Source organism: Cervus canadensis, chromosome 30 (assembly GCF_019320065.1).
Source record: "Cervus canadensis isolate Bull #8, Minnesota chromosome 30, ASM1932006v1, whole genome shotgun sequence".
NCBI lineage: Eukaryota > Metazoa > Chordata > Mammalia > Artiodactyla > Cervidae > Cervus > Cervus canadensis.
The window spans coordinates 3,714,597-3,733,670 of NC_057415.1; the positions used below are offsets into that span (position 1 = coordinate 3,714,597).

General features: G+C 47.0%; 2 protein-coding genes across 6 annotated transcripts in view; both read left to right on the forward strand.

Moving 5' to 3' along the window:
- LOC122431618 overlaps positions 1 to 19,074 on the forward strand; it is a 636,199-nt gene that overhangs the window by 376,564 nt on the left and 240,561 nt on the right. The window lies entirely within an intron of this gene.
- On the forward strand, positions 9,750 to 17,595 carry LOC122432096 (tumor necrosis factor receptor superfamily member 10A-like). Of its 5 annotated transcripts, XM_043453885.1 has the most exons (5): positions 9,765 to 10,088; positions 14,836 to 14,949; positions 15,958 to 16,378; positions 16,888 to 16,961; positions 17,049 to 17,595. In XM_043453885.1, the coding sequence occupies exons 1-4, from the start codon at positions 9,906 to 9,908 to the stop codon at positions 16,914 to 16,916; spliced, it is 747 nt and encodes a 248-aa protein (XP_043309820.1). In that variant the 5' UTR covers positions 9,765 to 9,905; the 3' UTR covers positions 16,917 to 16,961; positions 17,049 to 17,595. The 5 variants fall into 5 exon arrangements, with proteins under 5 accessions (XP_043309819.1, XP_043309822.1, XP_043309820.1 ...); XM_043453887.1 differs by lacking the exons at positions 16,888 to 16,961; positions 17,049 to 17,595 and adding an exon at positions 14,136 to 14,235 and having other exon boundaries at positions 9,764 to 10,088; positions 15,961 to 16,881; XM_043453886.1 differs by lacking the exons at positions 16,888 to 16,961; positions 17,049 to 17,595 and adding an exon at positions 14,136 to 14,235 and having other exon boundaries at positions 9,796 to 10,088; positions 15,958 to 16,570.

The following is a 19,074-nucleotide window of genomic DNA, read 5'->3' on the forward strand; positions in this document are numbered from 1 at the left end:
ATACAGTTTTATGAATTTGTGACCAAATTAAATATGTAATTTTACATAACAAGAGGCATCTGCGTGTGCGTGTTTTTTCCCCATCCTCTGGTTCTCTGGAGCAGTTCTGAGTGAAGGGCACAGCGGTGTGTTCTTGTGTGACCCGCTCCTTCCCGCTCCCCTTTATGCCTCAGGCTCATCCTGCATGGGGGTGTCTCCTGCTCTGACTCAAGACTTCCAGGTGCCAGAGTCCTGGGGGCCTGGAACTCAGCCCCTCCTCCGGCCACCTCCTCCCTGCTCTTCCCCTGGGAGAGGGGCCCCAGCCTGGCCGGGTCCTGCACGGCCTCCCTCCTGTGGTGTCTCTGAGTCCTGTCTGGGCCTGCTGGGCTCCCTGGACGTGCAGACCGGCTCTGAGAGCTGTTGGGAAGGGCTGGTGGCGCCCGGCTTGCTGGGCTTCTTCTGTGGCCCCTCACTTGTGAGCCCCCTGCCACTACGGGGCCACCTTCCCCTTCTGTCCCTGCTGTCCTTTCTGCATCCTCATCACAGTGGGTCTGGTGGCTCAGCCCTGCAACCTCATGGAGACCCAACTCCCTTCCCCTGGACCTTAGGGTAGGATCCCCCACCCACCTAGATTTCCTGGGGGAGCCCCGTGGTCCCACCCCTGTCCCCTTCCCCGGAGCAAAGGTGCTAGTGCAGATCTGCACACCCCCTTGACTGCCCCCACTCCTGCCTGGGAGCGACTCCATATTACATCAGGAGTGGGAAGAAAAATATTTTAATCACAAATCAGGAGGAAGAGGTGAATTTATAATTACTTTAAATACTTGAAAAGCAGTGTTGCTTGGCAACTCTCAGTCCATGGGGTCACAAGGAGTCGAACATGACTGAGCAACTAACATTTCACATATGGGATGCGTCTGAGCAGTTCTGCAGGATAGGTAAGAGCACGTATTAGTGGAAATCACCCGAAAACTTAGTGTTTTAAAACTACAGCCTTATTCTTGTTCACTCAGTCACGTCCGACTCTTTGTGATCCCATGGACTGCAGCATGCCAGACTTCCCTCTCCTTCACCATCTCGCAGAGTTTGCTCTAACTCCTGTCCACTGAGTTGGTGATGCCATCCAACCATCTCACCCTGTCAACCACTTCTTTTCATGCCTTCAATCTTTCCCAGCATCAGTCTTTTCAAGTGAGTCGGCTCTTCCCATCAGGTGGCCAAAGTATTGGAGCTTCAGCCTCAGTCCTTCCAATGAATATTCAGGGTTGATATCTTTCAAGATTGACTGGCTTGATCTCCTTGCTGTCCAAGGGACTCTCAAGAGTCTTCTCCAACACCACGGTTAAAAAGCATCAGTTCTTCGGTGCTCAGCCTTCTTTATGGTCCTACTTTCACATCCGTACATGACTACTGGAAATACTATAGTGTTGACCAGACGGATCTTTGTCAGCAAAGTGATGTCTCTGCTTTCTAATATGGCATCTAGGTTTGTCACAGCCTTTATTACATCACCATTTCTAATGGTTCAGTGTAGTTTGGTTCTCTGATACTGAGTCTCACCAGACTGGGGCTGTGAGGAATGGAATGGAAAAGATACCTGTGCTTCCAAGCTTACACAAGAGGTAGGGGCTGGATTCAGTTCTTGGGGGCAGATGGCAGGAGGCTGTCCTTTGTCCCTGTGATGTGGGCATCTCCATTTATTGTTTATTGTGATGTGGCCCTCTCCATTTATTATTAGTCACTCTGTTTAATATTAGTCACTCAGTCATGTCAGACTGTTTGTAACCCCATGGACTGTAGCCTACCAGGCTCCTATGTCCGTGGAATTCTTCAGGCAAGAATACTGGAATGGGTTGCTATTTCCTTCTCCAGCTCTTCCCAACCTAGGGATCACACCCAAGTCTCCTGCACTGGCGGACGGATTCTTCACGGCTGAGCCACCAGGGAAGCCCAGTCCTCTCCACGTGTGTATGTACATGCTAAGTCTCTTCAGCTGTGTCCGACCCTTTGCGACCCTATGCCAGGCCCCCTCTGTCCATGGAATTCTCCAGGCAAGAATACTGGTGTGGGTTGCCATGCCTTCCTCCAGGGGATCTTTCCGATTGAGGAACTGAACTGGCATCTCTTAGGTCTCTAGCAATGGCAAGCAGGTTCTTTACCCCCAGTGCCACCAGGGAAGCCCGGGCCTCTCCATAGGGCTGCACAAAACATAGCAGCTTGTTTCATCAGAGCAAGTGAGTGACTGGGCGCGGGGTGGGGGTGGGGGGGCAAGTCACCATCCTTTGACCCTGATCTTGAGACATCCCACTGCTTCTGTTGATCCATTTCTTGGTATTTTCTCTGAAATGCTGACAGGTCTGAGATCCTACTTGCGAGTTAACAAGTTACCACAGTTATTTATGTGAGTCTTTATGAGTGTGCATGTATACCTGGGTAGCATGTATATACCAGTATACAAGTGTATATGTATGTATACAAACGTACATGCTAGAGAACTGTACACATACCATCCCGTTGTGAGATCTCTGGATCAAGGATCAGACTGTTTCGTTGCTGAGTAAACTTCGCCCTGGTTCCCCATGGGGGGAGAGGGTAGAGGCACATGTACCTGTGTGTGCAGTGGGGTTTATGCATAAATTCCAGGTTATGAAACTCAGAGCTTAAATAGATGGCTGACACATCTACCCCTGCTCTCCTCCTCAGTAAGAAAGATCCTGTATTTTCTTCTGGAATAGAAACAAAGTCTCTTTTGGAGGAAAGAAGCCTAGAATGTGACTACACATCCCTGAAGGGCAGGGGACAACCTCTAGTCCCCTACAGGGCAGTAGCCAACCTCTCCCTTCTAAGGCGTGTCAATCATTTGTGCTTGTTGCATGCTAAGTCGCTTCAGTCATGTCTAACTCTTTGCAACCTTATGGACCTTAACCCACCAGGCTTCTCTATTCATGGGATTCGCCAGGCAAGAATACTGGAGTGGATTGCCGTGCTCTCTTCCAGAGGATCGTCTTGACCCAGAGACCGAACAGGCATCTCTTAGATCTCCTGCATTGACAGGCAGGGTTCTTTACCACTAGCACCACCTGGGAAGTCCTGTTAACCATTCAAACAGCCTTTAAGCAAAGTTGCCCACAATCTTTGCTGAAAAAACTTAAACTTTAAGCAAATCTGAAAAATGTCATGTCCATTTGATTAATTGAAAATAATAGGATTAAAGGCCGGAAATTTGTCCCCAGTAGTCAAGATAAGCAGGGTGCACACAGTCTCTCTGCCTGGATGTTAAACATTCCCTCTATGGAATTTCATTACATACATAAACTTTTAAAGGTTTTTTGACATCTCCCAATAGTTTGCATTGGACAAATAGAAAATACAAAACTCAGTTTTTGGAACAGATTTCCACAAAAACATGAAGTGACTTTTCACTCATCCCTTTCCTGGGTCCTGACTCATCTTTCCCTGTTTTTCTTGACTCCTCAGACTCGGGTTTTACTCTCGTCTCAGCACTTGACTACTCTTCCTCCGGTTTGTCTTTTCTGTCCCCTTGGGCACACCTCATGCTCTCCCTGCTGAATCACAGCAAAAGGTCTCTGGCTTTGACAGCTGTCTCTGTCCTCCATTATGCTACGATCCCATAGGAGTCTGGAATCTTCCTGATTCAAACCACTTCCCAGGATTTCCACCTTTCCCTTCCTGCAGAGTGTCCAGACAATGTCTTATTAAGCACTTGGCTTTTGCTCCATTCTCTGAGTTGCTGACACCATTTCCACACTAATGACCATTTCAGTCTACCCATTAGCCTTGTTAAATAATCATGGATTATAGAGACATTTGGGCTTCTCCAGTGGCTCAGATGGTGAGGAATCTGCCTGCAATGCAGGAGACCTGGGTTCAGTCCCTGGGTTGGGAAGATCCCCTGGAGAAGGGAATGGCAACCCATTCCAATGTTCTTGTCTGGAGAATCCCATGGACAGAGCAGCCTGGCAAGCTACAGTTCATGGGTTGCAAAGAGTCGGACACAACTGAGTGACGAACACACATATAGACATTTATGTGACAAAATGTTTTTGTAGTATTATTCAAATGTCAAAAACTTCAAAATAATTTAAATGCTCCCAACGGGATTCTGGTTAAGCTACTGGTGTTAGACCCATACAGTATGTTAGGGAGTTATCAAAAGTAACATTGTAGCAAAATAATTAAAAGAAAAAATGTAATAAAAAGAAAAGTGTTTAAAAATGTTAAGAGGAAAAGACAAGATTAACAGTATTTACCTGTGGTGGTTTTAAGGCAGGTGCACACATTCTTTGATCTTTTTCTTTCAAGATATATAGCTGAACATGGGGTGCAATTAGTGACTCATCTGTAATCATTAGGACAAGGCAGAGGTGGCTATACATGACCAGTTGCTAGAACTGGGATCTCTCTTCTGGATCAAAGGGCCAGCAACAAGCCATCACAGCACAGTTCCTCAGCACAGTGCAGTAACCATCTTTTAGGGCACGCAACCATGTCAAAGGCGGCCATGTCCACGTAGGGCATTTGGCCCAGAGTCAAAAGCTAGTTCCCACAGCATCACTCTGAAGGCCCACAGGTCACTGGCACTGGAGAACTCATTATTAACCAGACTTTCAAGGGCCGTCCACCGAACCCACCTGTTTTCACTGTCCCCCAGGCAATGATAGTCCATGGGGAACAAGTCTCTGGAGACAGCATTGTCTGTGATCTTAACTTGAAGTGTGTCCTCAGTGATACAGTTCCTAGCAGCCACATCTTGGTGGATGACGTCCCTTCTGGACAGATAGCTCATTCCCTAGGCAATCTGAACAGTCATGTGAACCAAGTATTGTTGAGAAACCGCCTGTGGAGTATGGGCCTCTACTAATTGGCACTGCCGTAAAAACAACCTAAGATTCCCCCAGTTCATGTAAGGCAATATCCCCATGGGCTTTTCTCCTTCCACATACACCCCGGTGATAGGAAGATTTCTGTGATGAAGACCTTGTAGCTTACAACTCTCAGTGAGCATCACTGTCACCTGAATTTCAGAGGCCTGATCTTTCAGTGTTTTTACAAATACTTGCTTTTCTTTATTTGGATCTTTTTCTTTCTTTCCTTTGGCCACAGACTTTATTGTTTGAATATTTGCAACTATTATTCTACACACTTTTAATTTCTTCCAAAACTCTATGCTCCATATTGCTAGGTCACTTCACTCTCCATTTTATTCTACATTTCCCTCAAGCAGTGTTTCCCCAAATCACAATCTGCCTGATTGTGGATTGTTGTTGTTCAGTTGCTAAGTTGTGTCTGACTCTTTGTGATGTCATGGACTGTAGGCCACCAGGCTCCTCTGTCCATGAGATTTCCCAGGCAAGAATACTGGAGTGGGTTGCCATTCCTTCTCCATATTGGGATCTTTGTCACCTACTAAAATCCCATGGAAAATATGCTCAAAAGTACCTTATTGAAGTTCACCTTTTAGAGTTCTCCTCTCCCTGGATATTGCAATATCCTTCACCTTAGCGTTGGCCTCCAAAAGAGTGACACTTCTCAGGTCATTCTTCTGTCTTCTTTGAAGACAGAACCCTGCTTGAGTGAAAATAAAAACAAAAAACCAAACTCTATTGCTATGTCAGATACGATATCATTAACATGGTTCAGAAGTGATGATGCAAAACAATTTGTTAAACAAAAGAATGTTTATTATGCAATCTGAGACAAAATGCACTCAGGAGTGAGTCTGGAATCAGAAGCAGCTTTGTATTTGTTGGACTGTGATCCTCAGCCACTTTTGCCAGAACACGCAGAATGGACGGGTCTGGTGCCCTGTGTGCTGGGCTGCAGGCCCAATTTCTTAACACAGGACAGGTTACCTGGGCCAACCAGCCCTGTGCCCAGTGGGCAAAGCTGTCACTCTCCCGGCCTCACGGGGCTAGCGGGAGGGACTCACTGAAGACAAAGTGCCACGGGTTACGCTTCAGAGGGGTGTGATGCAGGAGAAGGGTGCCCATTTTATTGACTGCAGCCCCATCCACTTCTTCTTCCATCTTCCTGGCTTCCTCCAATTCTCCTGGATTTAACACCAATTAACCTCAACTTTGGCCCCTTACCTAAATTTCTCAAGAATTTGATCTGGTTATAAATAGAAGGAGGAAAAAATAAATAAATAACAAAACCTTTTTCTGTGCTCAAAGACTCTGCATAACTATCCTGCTTTTAAAAAACAGAGTATAGCACCAGAACACTACATCTTATTCCCTTTCATTTCCTTTTATAATAGTTGAAAATAACATGAGGTGCTCTGGCCGAAAGTCAAGCTTGCTCTAGACCCATGACTACCCAATAAAGCCACAATTACACAAAGGCTCTGCAGAGCTCCACCTTCTCACCCCACAGCACAAACCCCAGTTCCAAGCTAGAGACCTGGGCCAGGATGCATTTCTGCCAGCCTACTCAAGATGGATGCTTATGTAACTCTTACCTTCTTCTAAGCAAAAGCAGGAAATCTGGAAATTAGTTTTCTAAAATAAAGCAAGGCACGTTCAGGAGATGGTTAAAATGGCAATAATTTCAAATTAATTATTTTTTTAGATCATTTGAGGTGCTGGGGAAGACTCATGAGAGTCCCTTTGGACAACAAGGATTTTGGCCAACTGATGGGAAGAACTGATTCATTGGAAAAAACCCTGATGCTGGGAAAGATTGAGAGCAGGAGAAGGGAGTGACAGAGGATGAGATGGTTGGATGGCATCACCGACTCAGTGGAGCAGACTCTGGGCGATAGTGAAGGACAGGGAAGCCTGGCATGCTGTGGTGCATGGGGTCACAGAGTCGGACACAACTGAGTGACTGAATAACAACAAATGAGGATTAAAGTCATATACATTGGATGCTCAGTGTATGGGACCATTGAATAAATTCACTGTTACTGCTGAATCACTGTGATTACTGTAAATGTAGAAACTGCCTGGAATTCCCCTTTCAAAAAAAAAATTTTTTTTTTTTTTAGGACTTCAATGTTGGGCCTGTGGTTAAGCGTCCACCTGCCAATGCAGGGGACACAGGTTCCATCCTTGGTCCAGGGATATCCCACATGCCATGGGGCAACTAGGCCAGTGTGCCACAGCTACTGAAGCCCACACGCCCTGCAGCCCACGCTCCAAAACAAGAGAATCCACATCAGTGAGAAGCCCGTGCATTGTATCTAGAGAAAGCCTGAGCATAGCAATAAGATCCAGCACAGCCAAAAATAAATAAGCGAAATTAAAAAAAAAAGATTGGTACCTGTCTAAAAAAATTAGCATTGTTCAAGGTAATGCTTGCTTACAAGCATTTGGTTTGTTGGGAGAAACCACTTGCTCTGGTCTCAGCAGTGCTGTGTCCACAGCGTGTGTCCCTTTAGTCGTGTTTGTGCTTTTCTTCATGGCTCATTAAATGGTGTTTTTCCCCCATAGCAGTAAGTTTGAATTATTGTATCACTATGCAGTTACAAGCATAATGTAGATGGATCATACACTACATAACCTGTGCAATTTATAAATGAGAGTATGCTTACATAAAGAAATGATCTTCTAAGTGTAGAATTAATGGGCTTTTGACACAATCTCCTTTCTGTTGGTGCTTGTATTTAAGACTGTAAATCTCATCAGCTTTTGCATGGTTAAGGTCTCTACTAGACTCTTACAAAGTATCTTCTATGGTTCATAAAATGTGAAGACTTCACTTGCAATTATGCTAGCTTTCATTCTTACACATTTTCGTAGGGTACCTGCTTTAATGAATTTATTTTCAGAAGTTTTAAATCAAATTCTAGGTAAGGATTTTACGTTAATGTCCAATAGGTGGTTAGATTTGTTCAGTGTTAAAATAGGTATTATGGTAACTTCCTCATCAGTTAAATTACTATTTCAAAGTATAACATGCTTTTTATTAAGAGAAATAGGTTATAGAGAAGTTTGGCTGAGAACAGACAGCTGTTGAGGCCCTTTGATGTACAGGATGCTCTGCTTTAATAAATCACGATGTTGTATCAGACTCGTATCTTCCTGAGTCATAATTTATAGTGTTTCTCTAGTAAATCTTGAATAGCTTATTTAACTTCTGTGGTCAAAAAAAAAAAAAAATGTTTTGTTTCCAGCTACTGTTCTCTAAGTCTTAATGTCACTTATAGGTTTGCCATCATTTTTGCTTTCCTGTATTTGCCTATACTGATTCTTGAATTTTTAGCTTCAAAGTCACAATCAACCTGGTTTCTCTCCATTTCTTTGCATGCATCTATCAGCCTAGTGATTTAAGGAAGCATCGTCGAAAGGTAAACTATTTAGTAATTTAGCACGGCTTTGTTTCTCTGTGAAGTGTTAAAGAGTGCTTATCGAGTCACGTGAATGAACACTGTGTGGTAATGTACTGGTGAATAATTGACGTTTTAATGGAAGTTTTGAAACTCACCCACCACTTAAAATATGCTGATGGTTCTGTTGGAAAAAGGTCATTTGTTGAGACAATTGTAACAGTTTCCCTTTCTGCCACTTCTTTGCTTTCTAATCATCTCGCGCTTATTTATAATAGACATAGTAGTATGAGCCTGATGACAGGAAGTAATGGATTGCCTCAATGTGAATGGTGACCCCAGTTTGTGAAATCAGAGACATTCAGAGTCATGAACATAAAATAGAACTTGGTGGATACATTCATCTGCAAATAAAGTGTTTCAACTACATAGTCACAGCCAGGCCACCTTCTTTCTCCTGGATGCCACTTATATTGGGGCAGGGATTTATTCACCAGGCTCCAAAATGTTCTGTTGGGTAGAACTTCAGGTTTATAAAATAAAAGTGACAAAAGAAAACTTATAAACCATGCTAATGATACTTAAGATCTTTGAAAAGTAGAGTTCACAACAGGAAAATATGGTGTGTATCTCTTGCCCTTGGGAGCTTCCCTGGTGACTCAGTGGTAAAGAATCCACCTGCCAATGCAGGAGACTTGAGTTCCATCCTTGGGTTGGGAAGATCCCCTGGAGAAGGGAATGGCAACCCACTCCAGTATTCTTGCATGAGAAATCCCATACAGAGGAGCCTGGAGGGCCTGCAGTCCATGGAGTTGCAAAAGAGTTGGCCATGACTTAGCAACTAAACAAGTCTTTGCCTTTAAATAAATACTTATTTGTAATTCCATAGTAAAGTGATTATTAACACTATTTATATGATATAGGCCCAGGGCAAAAAGGTTCACCAGGTCTGTCTCATTTCCTAAGTACTTAAATCTCAGAAAGTGCAAGTGAGTCTGGCAACCTACTGATTTTTCTAACAATTCAAGGTTTCCTAACTGACCCATCACTCCCCTACAGTACAGTACAGGGCACCTCGTGGATCTCCTTCTTGGCTGCCCGTGTTCTCTGGCCTCCTTGGGGCCCTGGTCAATGAAGCGGGGGTGCGGGGAGGAGCAGAAGCTGGGAGTGGGCAGAAGGCGGTAATTAGAAGACAGGTGGTTCATTCATTTTTGTCAACCCGTGGGGCATTTGACCTGCAAAGGGCAGAGTTAGGACCTGCCTGGAATGCAGATTCTGAGTCTCACTGGCCAGATCACACAGAGCACGTGGGAGGTGCCCTGTCCCCGCCTCCCAAAGCCACAGACCAGGCTGGCGCTGAATGAAAAACCGCATCCACAGGATTTTAGCTGGCGGAAGTTCCCCTTCCGCACCAAGGAGACTTAGGGGTCCGGGCTCCTCTCCTGAGCCACGCATGATTGGCTGGAAGTGGTAATGATTACATCAGCAGGCACTGGTTCATTCGCCACCCCTGGTGGCGCAATCCCAGGGCGGGGTGGTATAAACGTAGAAGCAGGCTCAGATTAAATAGCAGAGGTCGGCTCCGCGCACCTCCTAGAGGCGATCTCGCGCCCCACGAAACACACTTTCATTTCTGATGGCTCTGGCGGCTGTCACCCCGCGGCAACCTGGACAGCGAACGCTGCCCGACCGCACCGGGCAGCGGAGACAGAGGACACCGGCCGCCTCGAGCTCCCGGGGAGGGTGCACCCAGGGCCCCAGGCCTCGGCTCCGGGGCCCCTGGGCTCTCATCTTCGTCGTCTTGGGTGTCTTGCTGTTGGTGAGTTCCCGCCGCGAGTCCTGGCTCCAAAAGGCGCTCTTGGAGGCCCGGAAAAGGCCCCGGGGCACCTGCCTGGGCAAATCCCGGCAGGACCCCTGGGCAAGTCCAAGTGCGCGGCGCGTTGGTGGGGGGCGCTAGAGGAGTGCGGATCCTTGGCATCTACTTGCTGCCCAGAAGAGCTGGCTCCTTGGAGAGCCTGACCTCTGGATTGGCCCCAGGCCCAGCTGGCATCAGATCGTCATTTCTTTCCTTTCCCTTCCCTTTTCCCTCTGCCGACCCTCCTCACTCTTTTCTTTCTCTCTTTCTCTCTTTTTCTATTTTGCACTGCATTTATCGTCTAAAACGTGTCCTTTGTAAATCATTAACAGTGTAGGCCCCATCTTCCCCCATCTACTGCCTTAAGCACCCTTACATTTCCTTTTCTCTGAAAGGAGAACAACCTCAAAATTGCCTTCAGCTCCTTGCACTTTATGAATAGAAACCACCAATGACTCAGCTTGGGCCAGATTCTCACCACTTTCTTTCAGAGGGGAGTTGGAGGCTCTGGGTGTGGTTCACTGCTGCTGCTAAGTCGCTTCAGTAGTGTCCAACTCTGTGCGACCCCTTAGACGGCAGCCCACCAGGCTCCCCTGTCCCTGAGTGTGCATTTTTAAGAAACTCACAATGGGGAAAAATGTGCACACTTGGCACCGCTTTCTTGAATTGTTTGAGGCTCTTTTCAAAGTTGCTTATATATTCAAAAAAAAAAAATTAAGGGTCTGACAAAGTTACAGGAATTGTGAAAATATGCATCTTTCATTGAATGAATTAGTACCAAAAAATCTGGAAAGAAATAGCATTTTGTATTCACAAGAAGTATAGAATTCGTTTTTAAAGTATCGGTTTGTAATAGGTAGGACTCATGTTGAACACTACTTGAGGAATGGGTCTGGGTGCCTGTCGAGTAGCCAGTGTAGCCATGTGCATTGTCTGTTGGGTAACTCAGAAGTGGAATTGCTGGGTCAGTGGGTTAGATAATTCTACACTTTTGTCTAGACAATGACAAACTGTTCTCCCAAAGAAGCCTGGGCCATTTTTAACTCACACCAGGAGGCCACGAGTGCGTCCCGTTTCCCGGCACCCTCGCCGCACTGAACTTCAGCGCTTTGGTCTCAGAAGTAAAGCTGGGATGCCATGGGGCCACGCTTCCGATTCTTCATTCCAGTAGAGTGTTTCGAGGCTCCATGAGATTGCTGAGACTGGGAGTGGATAGCCAGGAGACCCAGGTTAGGTCACAGGGCAGGGCACAAAAATACAGACAATCAAAGAACTAACACAAATCTTTACACAAATTCTTTCAGACAACAGGAGTTCTTCACTAGTTCTTCTAAGGGCAACATAACCCTAATACCTAAACCTAATGGCAACATTTGAAAAGAAGAAAAAATGACTTTTAAATACCCTTCCTAAAAACAGAGGCAAAATTCCTTTACAAAGCAAACAGTAAACTACATTCAGGAAGATTTAAAGAAGAAAACATACCATGACCAAATGGGGTTAATCTCAGGAATAAGTGTTGGATTAACATCTGAAAATCAATCAGTGTTTTTCACTATATTAACAGTGTGGGGGCTTCCCTGGTGGTCCAGTGGTTAAGAAGCTCCTGGCAATGTGAGAGACACTAGTTCATTCTCTGGTCTGGGAGGATCCCACATGCTTGGGAGCAACTGAGCCCATGTGCTACAACTACTGAGCCCCCACTGCAACTGCCGAAGCCTGTGCACCTAGAGTCTATGCTCCACAGCAAGAGAAGCCACTGCAATGAGAAGCCTACACATGAAAGTCAAGAGTATCCTCCACTCGCCACAACTAGAGAAAGCCTCACTTCCACTGTATAGTCATAAGGGATTTGATTTAGGTCATACCTGAATGTCTAGTGGTTTTCCCTACTTTCTTCAATCTAAGTCTGAATTTGGCAGTAAGGAGGTCCTGATTTGAGCCACAGTCAGCTCCCGGTCTTGTTTTTGCTGACTGTACAGAGCTTCTCCATCTTTGGCTGCGAAGAATATAATCAATCTGAGTTCGGTGTTGACTATCTGGTGATGTCCATGTGTAGAGTCTCTTGTGTTGTTGGAAGAGGGTGTTTCCTGTGACCAGTGCGTTCTCTTGGCAGAACTCTATTAGTCTTTGCCCTGCTTCATTCCATACTCCAAGGCCAAATTTGCCTGTTACTCCAGGTGTTTCTTGACTTCCTACTTTTGCATTCCAGTCCCCAGTGATGAAAAGGACATCTTTTTTGGGTGTTAGTTCTAAAAGGTCTTGTAGGTCTTCCTAAAACCATTCAACTTCAGCTTCTTCAGTGTTGCTGGTTGGGGCATAGGCTTGGATTACTGTGATATTGAATGGTTTGCCTTGGAAACGAACAGAGATCATTCTGTCATTTTTGAGATTGCATCCAAGTACTGCATTTCGGACCCTTTTGTTGACCATGATGGCTGCTCCATTTCTTCTAAGGGATTCCTGCCACAGTAGTAGATATAATGGTCATCTGAGTTAAATTCACCCATTCCTGTCCATTTAGTTCGCTGATTCCTAGAATGTTGACATTTACTCTTGCTATCTCCTGTTTGACCACTTCCAATTTGCCTTGATTCATGGACCTAACATTCCAGGTTCCTATGCTGTATTGCTCTTTACAGCATCGGACCTTGCTTCTGTCACCAGTCACATCCACAGCTGGGTGTTGTTTTTGCTTTGGCTCCATCCCTTCATTCTCTCTGGAGTTATTTCTCCACTGATCTCCAGTAGCATACTGGGCACCTACCGACCTGGGGAGTTCCTCTTTCAGTATCCTATCTTTTTGCCTTTTCATACTGTTCATATGAGCTTAGCTGTCCCCAAATATTTAACAGGTTGCATTTTATATTGTTTAGATCCAGGCAGTTGAACTGGGCTCAACATAAGCTGTTTCCTTTTTTTTTTTCTCTTAATGTCACTTTCTAGTTTAAATCACTCCCAGATTAAAGTTACAAAACTATACAAAACCCTTTGTTTCCTGTATCATCTGAAACATAGCTGCTGACATGACAGATCCCATGAATGGACACTTGGATGTATATTTAGGACAGTCTCCCCCCAAATGAGAATACAATTCTGAACATCAGAACACTATCATCAACACATTAATCCGGGTCAAATCCTCAGACTCCAGTGATTTTTGACTGGCTCCATTGTGTCATTTTTAGCACAGAGACTTGGTTGAAAACCCTGTATTGCTATTTCTTCTTTCTTCATGTGACTCTTGTGTTTTGTGGAACACTGACAGCTTCCTTTTTGGGACAGCTTGTTGCATTAAAGCCACAAATTCATTACTCAATATGTGATTCTATATCCTGATTATGAAAAATTGTATGCATGGCAGAACCCTCATTTGTGAAAATGTGTGTGTGTGTGTCTGCACACACATGTGAGAAAGAGAGAGAAAGCCTGAGAGTATTCACACATATGGTCAAATAGAAGAAGTCAAGACACAAAATAATGAATGTGTTTTCTAGTCAAGGGGATCTGTGTGGTTTCTGTATTGTTATAAAAAAAGTTTTTCTTGCCCATACTTTCTGGGCTTCCCAGGTGGTGCTAGTGGTAAAAAAACCCAGCCTGCCAACACAGTAGACGCAAGAGACTGAAGTTTGATCCCTGGGTCGGGAAGATCCCCTGGAGGAGGAAATGGCAACTCACTCCAAAATTCTTGCTGGGAGAATCCCATGGACAGAGGAGTCTGATGGGCTACAGTCCATGGGGTTGCAAAGAATTGGATGGATCTGAGCACATACTTTCTGGAATAAACATATTTTAAGAGGAAAGAATACAGGGGAAAAAACTTAAGTGTAAGTTCCTTGCTAGCACAAAAGGCCAAAGGACAAACATGAAAAGAATGAGAGTTTAGAGCTGGGAAGAAAGGTCCCAGTTCTGTTTCATTTTGCAGGTAGTGGTCAAGGAAATGTGGGGTGGATCCTAGTAGGGGTGAGAGTGTGGAAGCCACTCATGCCTGTCCCTGCTTTGTCCCCATAGGTCAAACCTGCTTCAGCCATGTCTATAAGAAAGGATGAAGTTCCCCAGCAGTTATCAGCCCCACTGGAATGGATCCGCCAACAGAACTTATGTCCACCAGGTAGATTCTAAGGCTGGTCTCCAACACTTGTCTTCATGTCTCTGTACTTATTTTTGGCTATGCTGAGGCTCTGTTGCTACTTGAGCTTCTCACTGGGGTGGCTTCTCTTGTTGCAGAGCACCGGCGGTCGGGTGCAGGGGCTTCAGTAGTTGCAGCATGTGTGCTCCATAGTTGTGGATCCCCGAGCTGTAGAGCACAGGCTCGGTATTTGTGACACATTGGGCTTAGCTGCTCCGCAGCACGTGGGATCTTCCCGGACCAGGGATCGAACCCATGTATTATGCATAGGCAGGCAGATTTTTTTTTTTTGTGGCAGGCAGATTCTTTACCACTGAGCCACCAGCGAAGCCCCTGACCTTTCTTTTTACTGTTGAATGTGCCAGCTATGAATGTGACTTGGATGTGTGGCTTGTAACATGTGTCTGTTGGCAGTACTGGTCTAGGGTATGTGGTAGATGAAGAATCAAAAGATGAGAGCCCGGTTGAGGAGAGTTCCCCTTGTGGATTCCACAGATGGCCAAAAGAGGCCTCCCCAGCCACACTGCCAACCTGAGGGAATCCTGTGGGGATTTACTCACCAGCTTTTCCCTTCCTTCCCAGGATTCTATATGGAAGAAGTCAGTGGAGGTTGTGCCCCTTGCACCGATGGGACAGACTACACCAATCATTCAAACACCCTCCCTTCTTGCTTACCTTGCACGACTTGCAAATCAGGTACAGAACCTGTGGTCCCCCATGCCTGCAATTAAGGTGCTGGGTGATGAAATGGGATTTAAATGGGATGAGGAGTCAGAAACCTGATTTCCAGTCCAGCTAGGTCTTCATCCTGCCTTAGGTCAGCAAAATAAATGAAAACAGAAGTTATTTGCATAACGCATTCCAACTGGCAGGGAAGTCTTTCAGAACATCAGCTGGAAAGAGGGGAATAACATGTCCCTTGGTGGAGGGAGCTGGATGGTAACAGTGCAGACAGAAGTCCTGGGGGCGTGGGGCAGGGCTGGGTTTGAGCTGTGTGATGTGTCTGATCCTGGGCCAGGCTCCTGTGAGCGCCATGCCCTCTGCTCTGGGGTCTCAGCCTGTCTCAGCCTTCATGACCTGAGGTCCCTCTGCCTCTCCAGCAGGGCATCACCCATTGGGACATCACCCAAGGGTTCCTCTCCATCTACAGTGTCTCAGATTACACCTCACCCCACCCCACTTCTTGCTCCTCATTTGTGATCTAAAACATTTTTCTTCTCAACCCTGATGCAATCCGTAATGATGCACAGTCCCTTTTGTATGCCTCTATTGGTGACACATGAACAGTGGCTGTTCTATGGATGGGCTGTGTGTTGCTGCAGAAAATGGCCCCCAAATTACTTTAAAAAAAGATTAATTCATTTATTTTTGGCTGTTCTGGGTCTTTCTTGCGGATCAAGGGCCTTCTCCAGTTGTGGTGGGGGGCTACTCCTTGTGGCCTCTGACCGTGGTGTACAGGCCCCAGAGCGCAGGATCAGTAGTGGTGGCACACGGGCTTAGCTGCCCCGCAGCACGTGGGGTCTTCCCAGACCAGGGAGGGAACCTGTGTCCCCTGCTTTGACAGGCGGATTCTTAACCACTGGACCACCCAGGAAGCCCTCCCAATTACTTCTTAAACTGAGTGGATGGAGCTCTGAGTGGTGAAGAAGGGTTGAGAGACATATTAGGGAAACACACCCTCAAAACCTTATCTTTGGTCTCTAGAAGAAGAAGAAAAAAACCGCTGCACCTCCAGCAAGGACACTGAGTGTCAGTGCAAACCCGGCACTTTCCGTGGAGAAGATGCACCTAAATTCTGTCAAAAATGCAGCGCCGGGTGAGACACAGGAGCCTAGGGGGCTTCCAACCCACAGGAGGCTCCAGTTTCCTTGTACCCCTTTCTCTCTCTGCTTCCCTGAAGCGCCTCCCACCTCTCAGAGCTCCTCTGTGCCTGTGGGGTCTCCCGAGCCTGCAGCAGCGCTCCCCACCACCACCGTTTGTCCTGCACGGCTTTCCCAGCGGCCCCTTCCCACGTCTCCTCGGGCATGGCCTGGAAAGACTGAAGTGCTGACAGCAGACAGAAGTCATAATGAGGCCACGTGTGTGCTCCTTCAACGTTCCTATAAAACTGGAGCCAAGTCCACAGGTCTCACACCCAGCCCTTGTTCCCCAGTAGCACCTGAATCTTTCCTATTTGGGGACTCGGGCCGATAGTAATTCACTATCCTCTGATGCTCCAGTGTTGGCTGAGATCGGTAGGAAGAGTCAACAGGTGGATGAGAGGGCCTCGTATTCAAGTTTGACTGGAGGATGAGTCAAACGTGTGCCCACACCCTTCTGACCCTTGACCTGGATGAGGCACCCCCTGCCCCCAGAGCTTCCCGGGCAGCCCAGGGAGGCCAGGGCGGGCCTTGCAGAGGAAGCCCAGCTCCTGAAGGACAGCTCTGATCACTCAACAGGAGCCGGGGGCCGCAGTACACAGTCCTGCATTCTTCTCCTGCCCAGTGAGGGGGTGTGAGGGGCCCCTCCCCTGTAGACAGCAGGAGCCTGTACCCCCTCTACTGTCTTGTCAGGGGACCCAGGACAGAAGGCTGCCCCCTCTTTCTCCTCATCCAGCCAGCTGTCCCTGATGGGTCCCCCTGTGTCTGTACCCAGGTGCCCTGATGGGAAGGTCATGGTTATGAACTGTACGCCCTGGAGCAATGTCAAGTGTGTGGACCAAGAATCAGGTACCCTGGCCCATGGGGAGGCCCCGGTTCCTGGAGAGCTAGCAACCATGAGCCGGAGACTACCCATCACTCCCTGTCCCTCCTCAGGCACTTCACCGCTGGTGACTAACATTTTCACTGGACTTGGAATCACAGTTGTAATCACCTTTGTCCTAATCAGATGTGTTGTATGTTGCTTCTCTAAAGGTGAGGTTCTAGAAGGGAAGGAGGAGGTGCTGGCTCCCTCCTCCATCTCCCCAATCCTCCTGTTCCTCCTGGCTTGTCTCTGATCTTGTTCCCCAGGAAACCCCTCCTCCTCCCACCTCACCTGGTCCTACAAAACGGTGATCACATCGGGCCCCCAACTCAGCTGACAGTCCCCTCTTCCCCCTGGCCGAGTCTGGTGGGAGGAGGCAGAAGAGGGTGGTTCAGGAGCACTGCACAGATTTCACATGGGTTTCATTTTACTTCATTTTCTCCCTTCTCTTCTCCTCCCTGAGTTCTCCAGACTCGGGGTGTCCCGCTTGCAGTCACAGGCCCGGGGCTCTTTGTTCAGTGTCTGTCCCTGGGGAGGGAGGTGCGGCCAGAGGGCCCTCCCCACCACTCAGTGGCGTCTCTTCTCTTCTAGGTTGCTTTGGTGAGTGCTGCCACAAGGTGAGTCGGCTTCTCCAGCATCTGGCGGCATCAGACCCTCAGTAACTGCTTCCGCCCCACAGCAAAGCCCAGGGTGGACCTGGTCCCTGGTTTGTCCTATAGCGTTGTCCCTGACTCTCTCAGCTGGCCTGGGGGCTCTAGGCTGAATGTAGGAGGGAGACTGGCCTGCTGAGCGCTGTCCTAAGGCTGGTTGGCAGCGCTGGCCCTGTCCTTGCTGTTTGAGACACCCTCACTCTGTAACCCTGGGGCATGCGGGGTGTCAGGCAGGGGTGCCCAGTTCCCTTTAGCATCACACCAGAGTCTGGGTGCCATCAGCAGAGCCCAGATGTGCTGAGTCTATGCCCACTTGGGGGGCACAGCACAGGGGTAGGTGGGAAGGCAGAACCCACTGGGTCCCCCCAGACGCTGTAGGGGTTTGTGACTCCTGGGTCAGCGCCTTGTTTTCTCAAGGCCCTTTCCTGGCGCTTATGTCCCCCAAGAGGATCTGGGGCTCTGGACCATGCCCACAACAACAGGCTGACCAGTGGAGATTCACTTTCCATTCTGGTCCCTTGGCAGGAAAAGAAGCTGACAGAAGACAATGCCCAGTCCCAAGATGAAGCAAGCAGAGAGTCTGGTGGTGAGTGTGCAGCTCTGGCCCTTCTGCTTGCTTGGGACTGTGGCAGAGACAGGGAGAGGCAATGCTGGTCAGGTCTCCTCTCCTCTGGGGAGGTGGTGATGGAGGGAGACCAGGGCATGGAAAGCAGGGAGCCCACCCCCTGTTCTGGCCCACTGGCAGCGCTGATGCTGTTTCTCATCTGTCGTCCTGTCACCAGATCCCTCGTCTAGAACAGCGCAGCCGAAGGGTGCTCACTGCTCCCATGCCTGACCCAGTGATGGGGTCAGAGCTGCATATTTTTCTGTGTGACTGTTACATACTTTTAAGCCATTCCTCATCATAGTAGGAATTTCACATTTATTTCAAAAGTATTATGAAGTTGAATCTACTTGAAGTAAAATTTCTTTTTCAACATATAGTATTTTCACTATGTATATATGTGTGTGTGTATATATATATATACACACATACATATGAGGAGGGCATGGCAACCCACTCCAGTATTCTTGCCTGGAGAATCCCCATGGACAGAGGAGCCCAGCAGGCTACAGTCCATGGGGTTGCAGAGTCAGACATGACTGAGTGACTAAATATATATATACTATATATGTATACATACACACACACACACACACACACACAGACATTTACAGTTTTGGGTCGTATCATTTCAGTAGTTTTGAGGTTTTTGAGTGTTACCTTAATTTATAAATTAATCTAGGAGGAATTGAGATCTTTTAGATATTCTATATGTTTCTTATAAAAAGAGTTAGCCTTTTAAGAGTTTTATAATACCTCAACTCCATGTGTGTTTTTCCTTGGTAAATTGCTCATTTCTTGTTGAGGTTGTATCTTTGTATTACAGTGTTCTTTAACCTCATG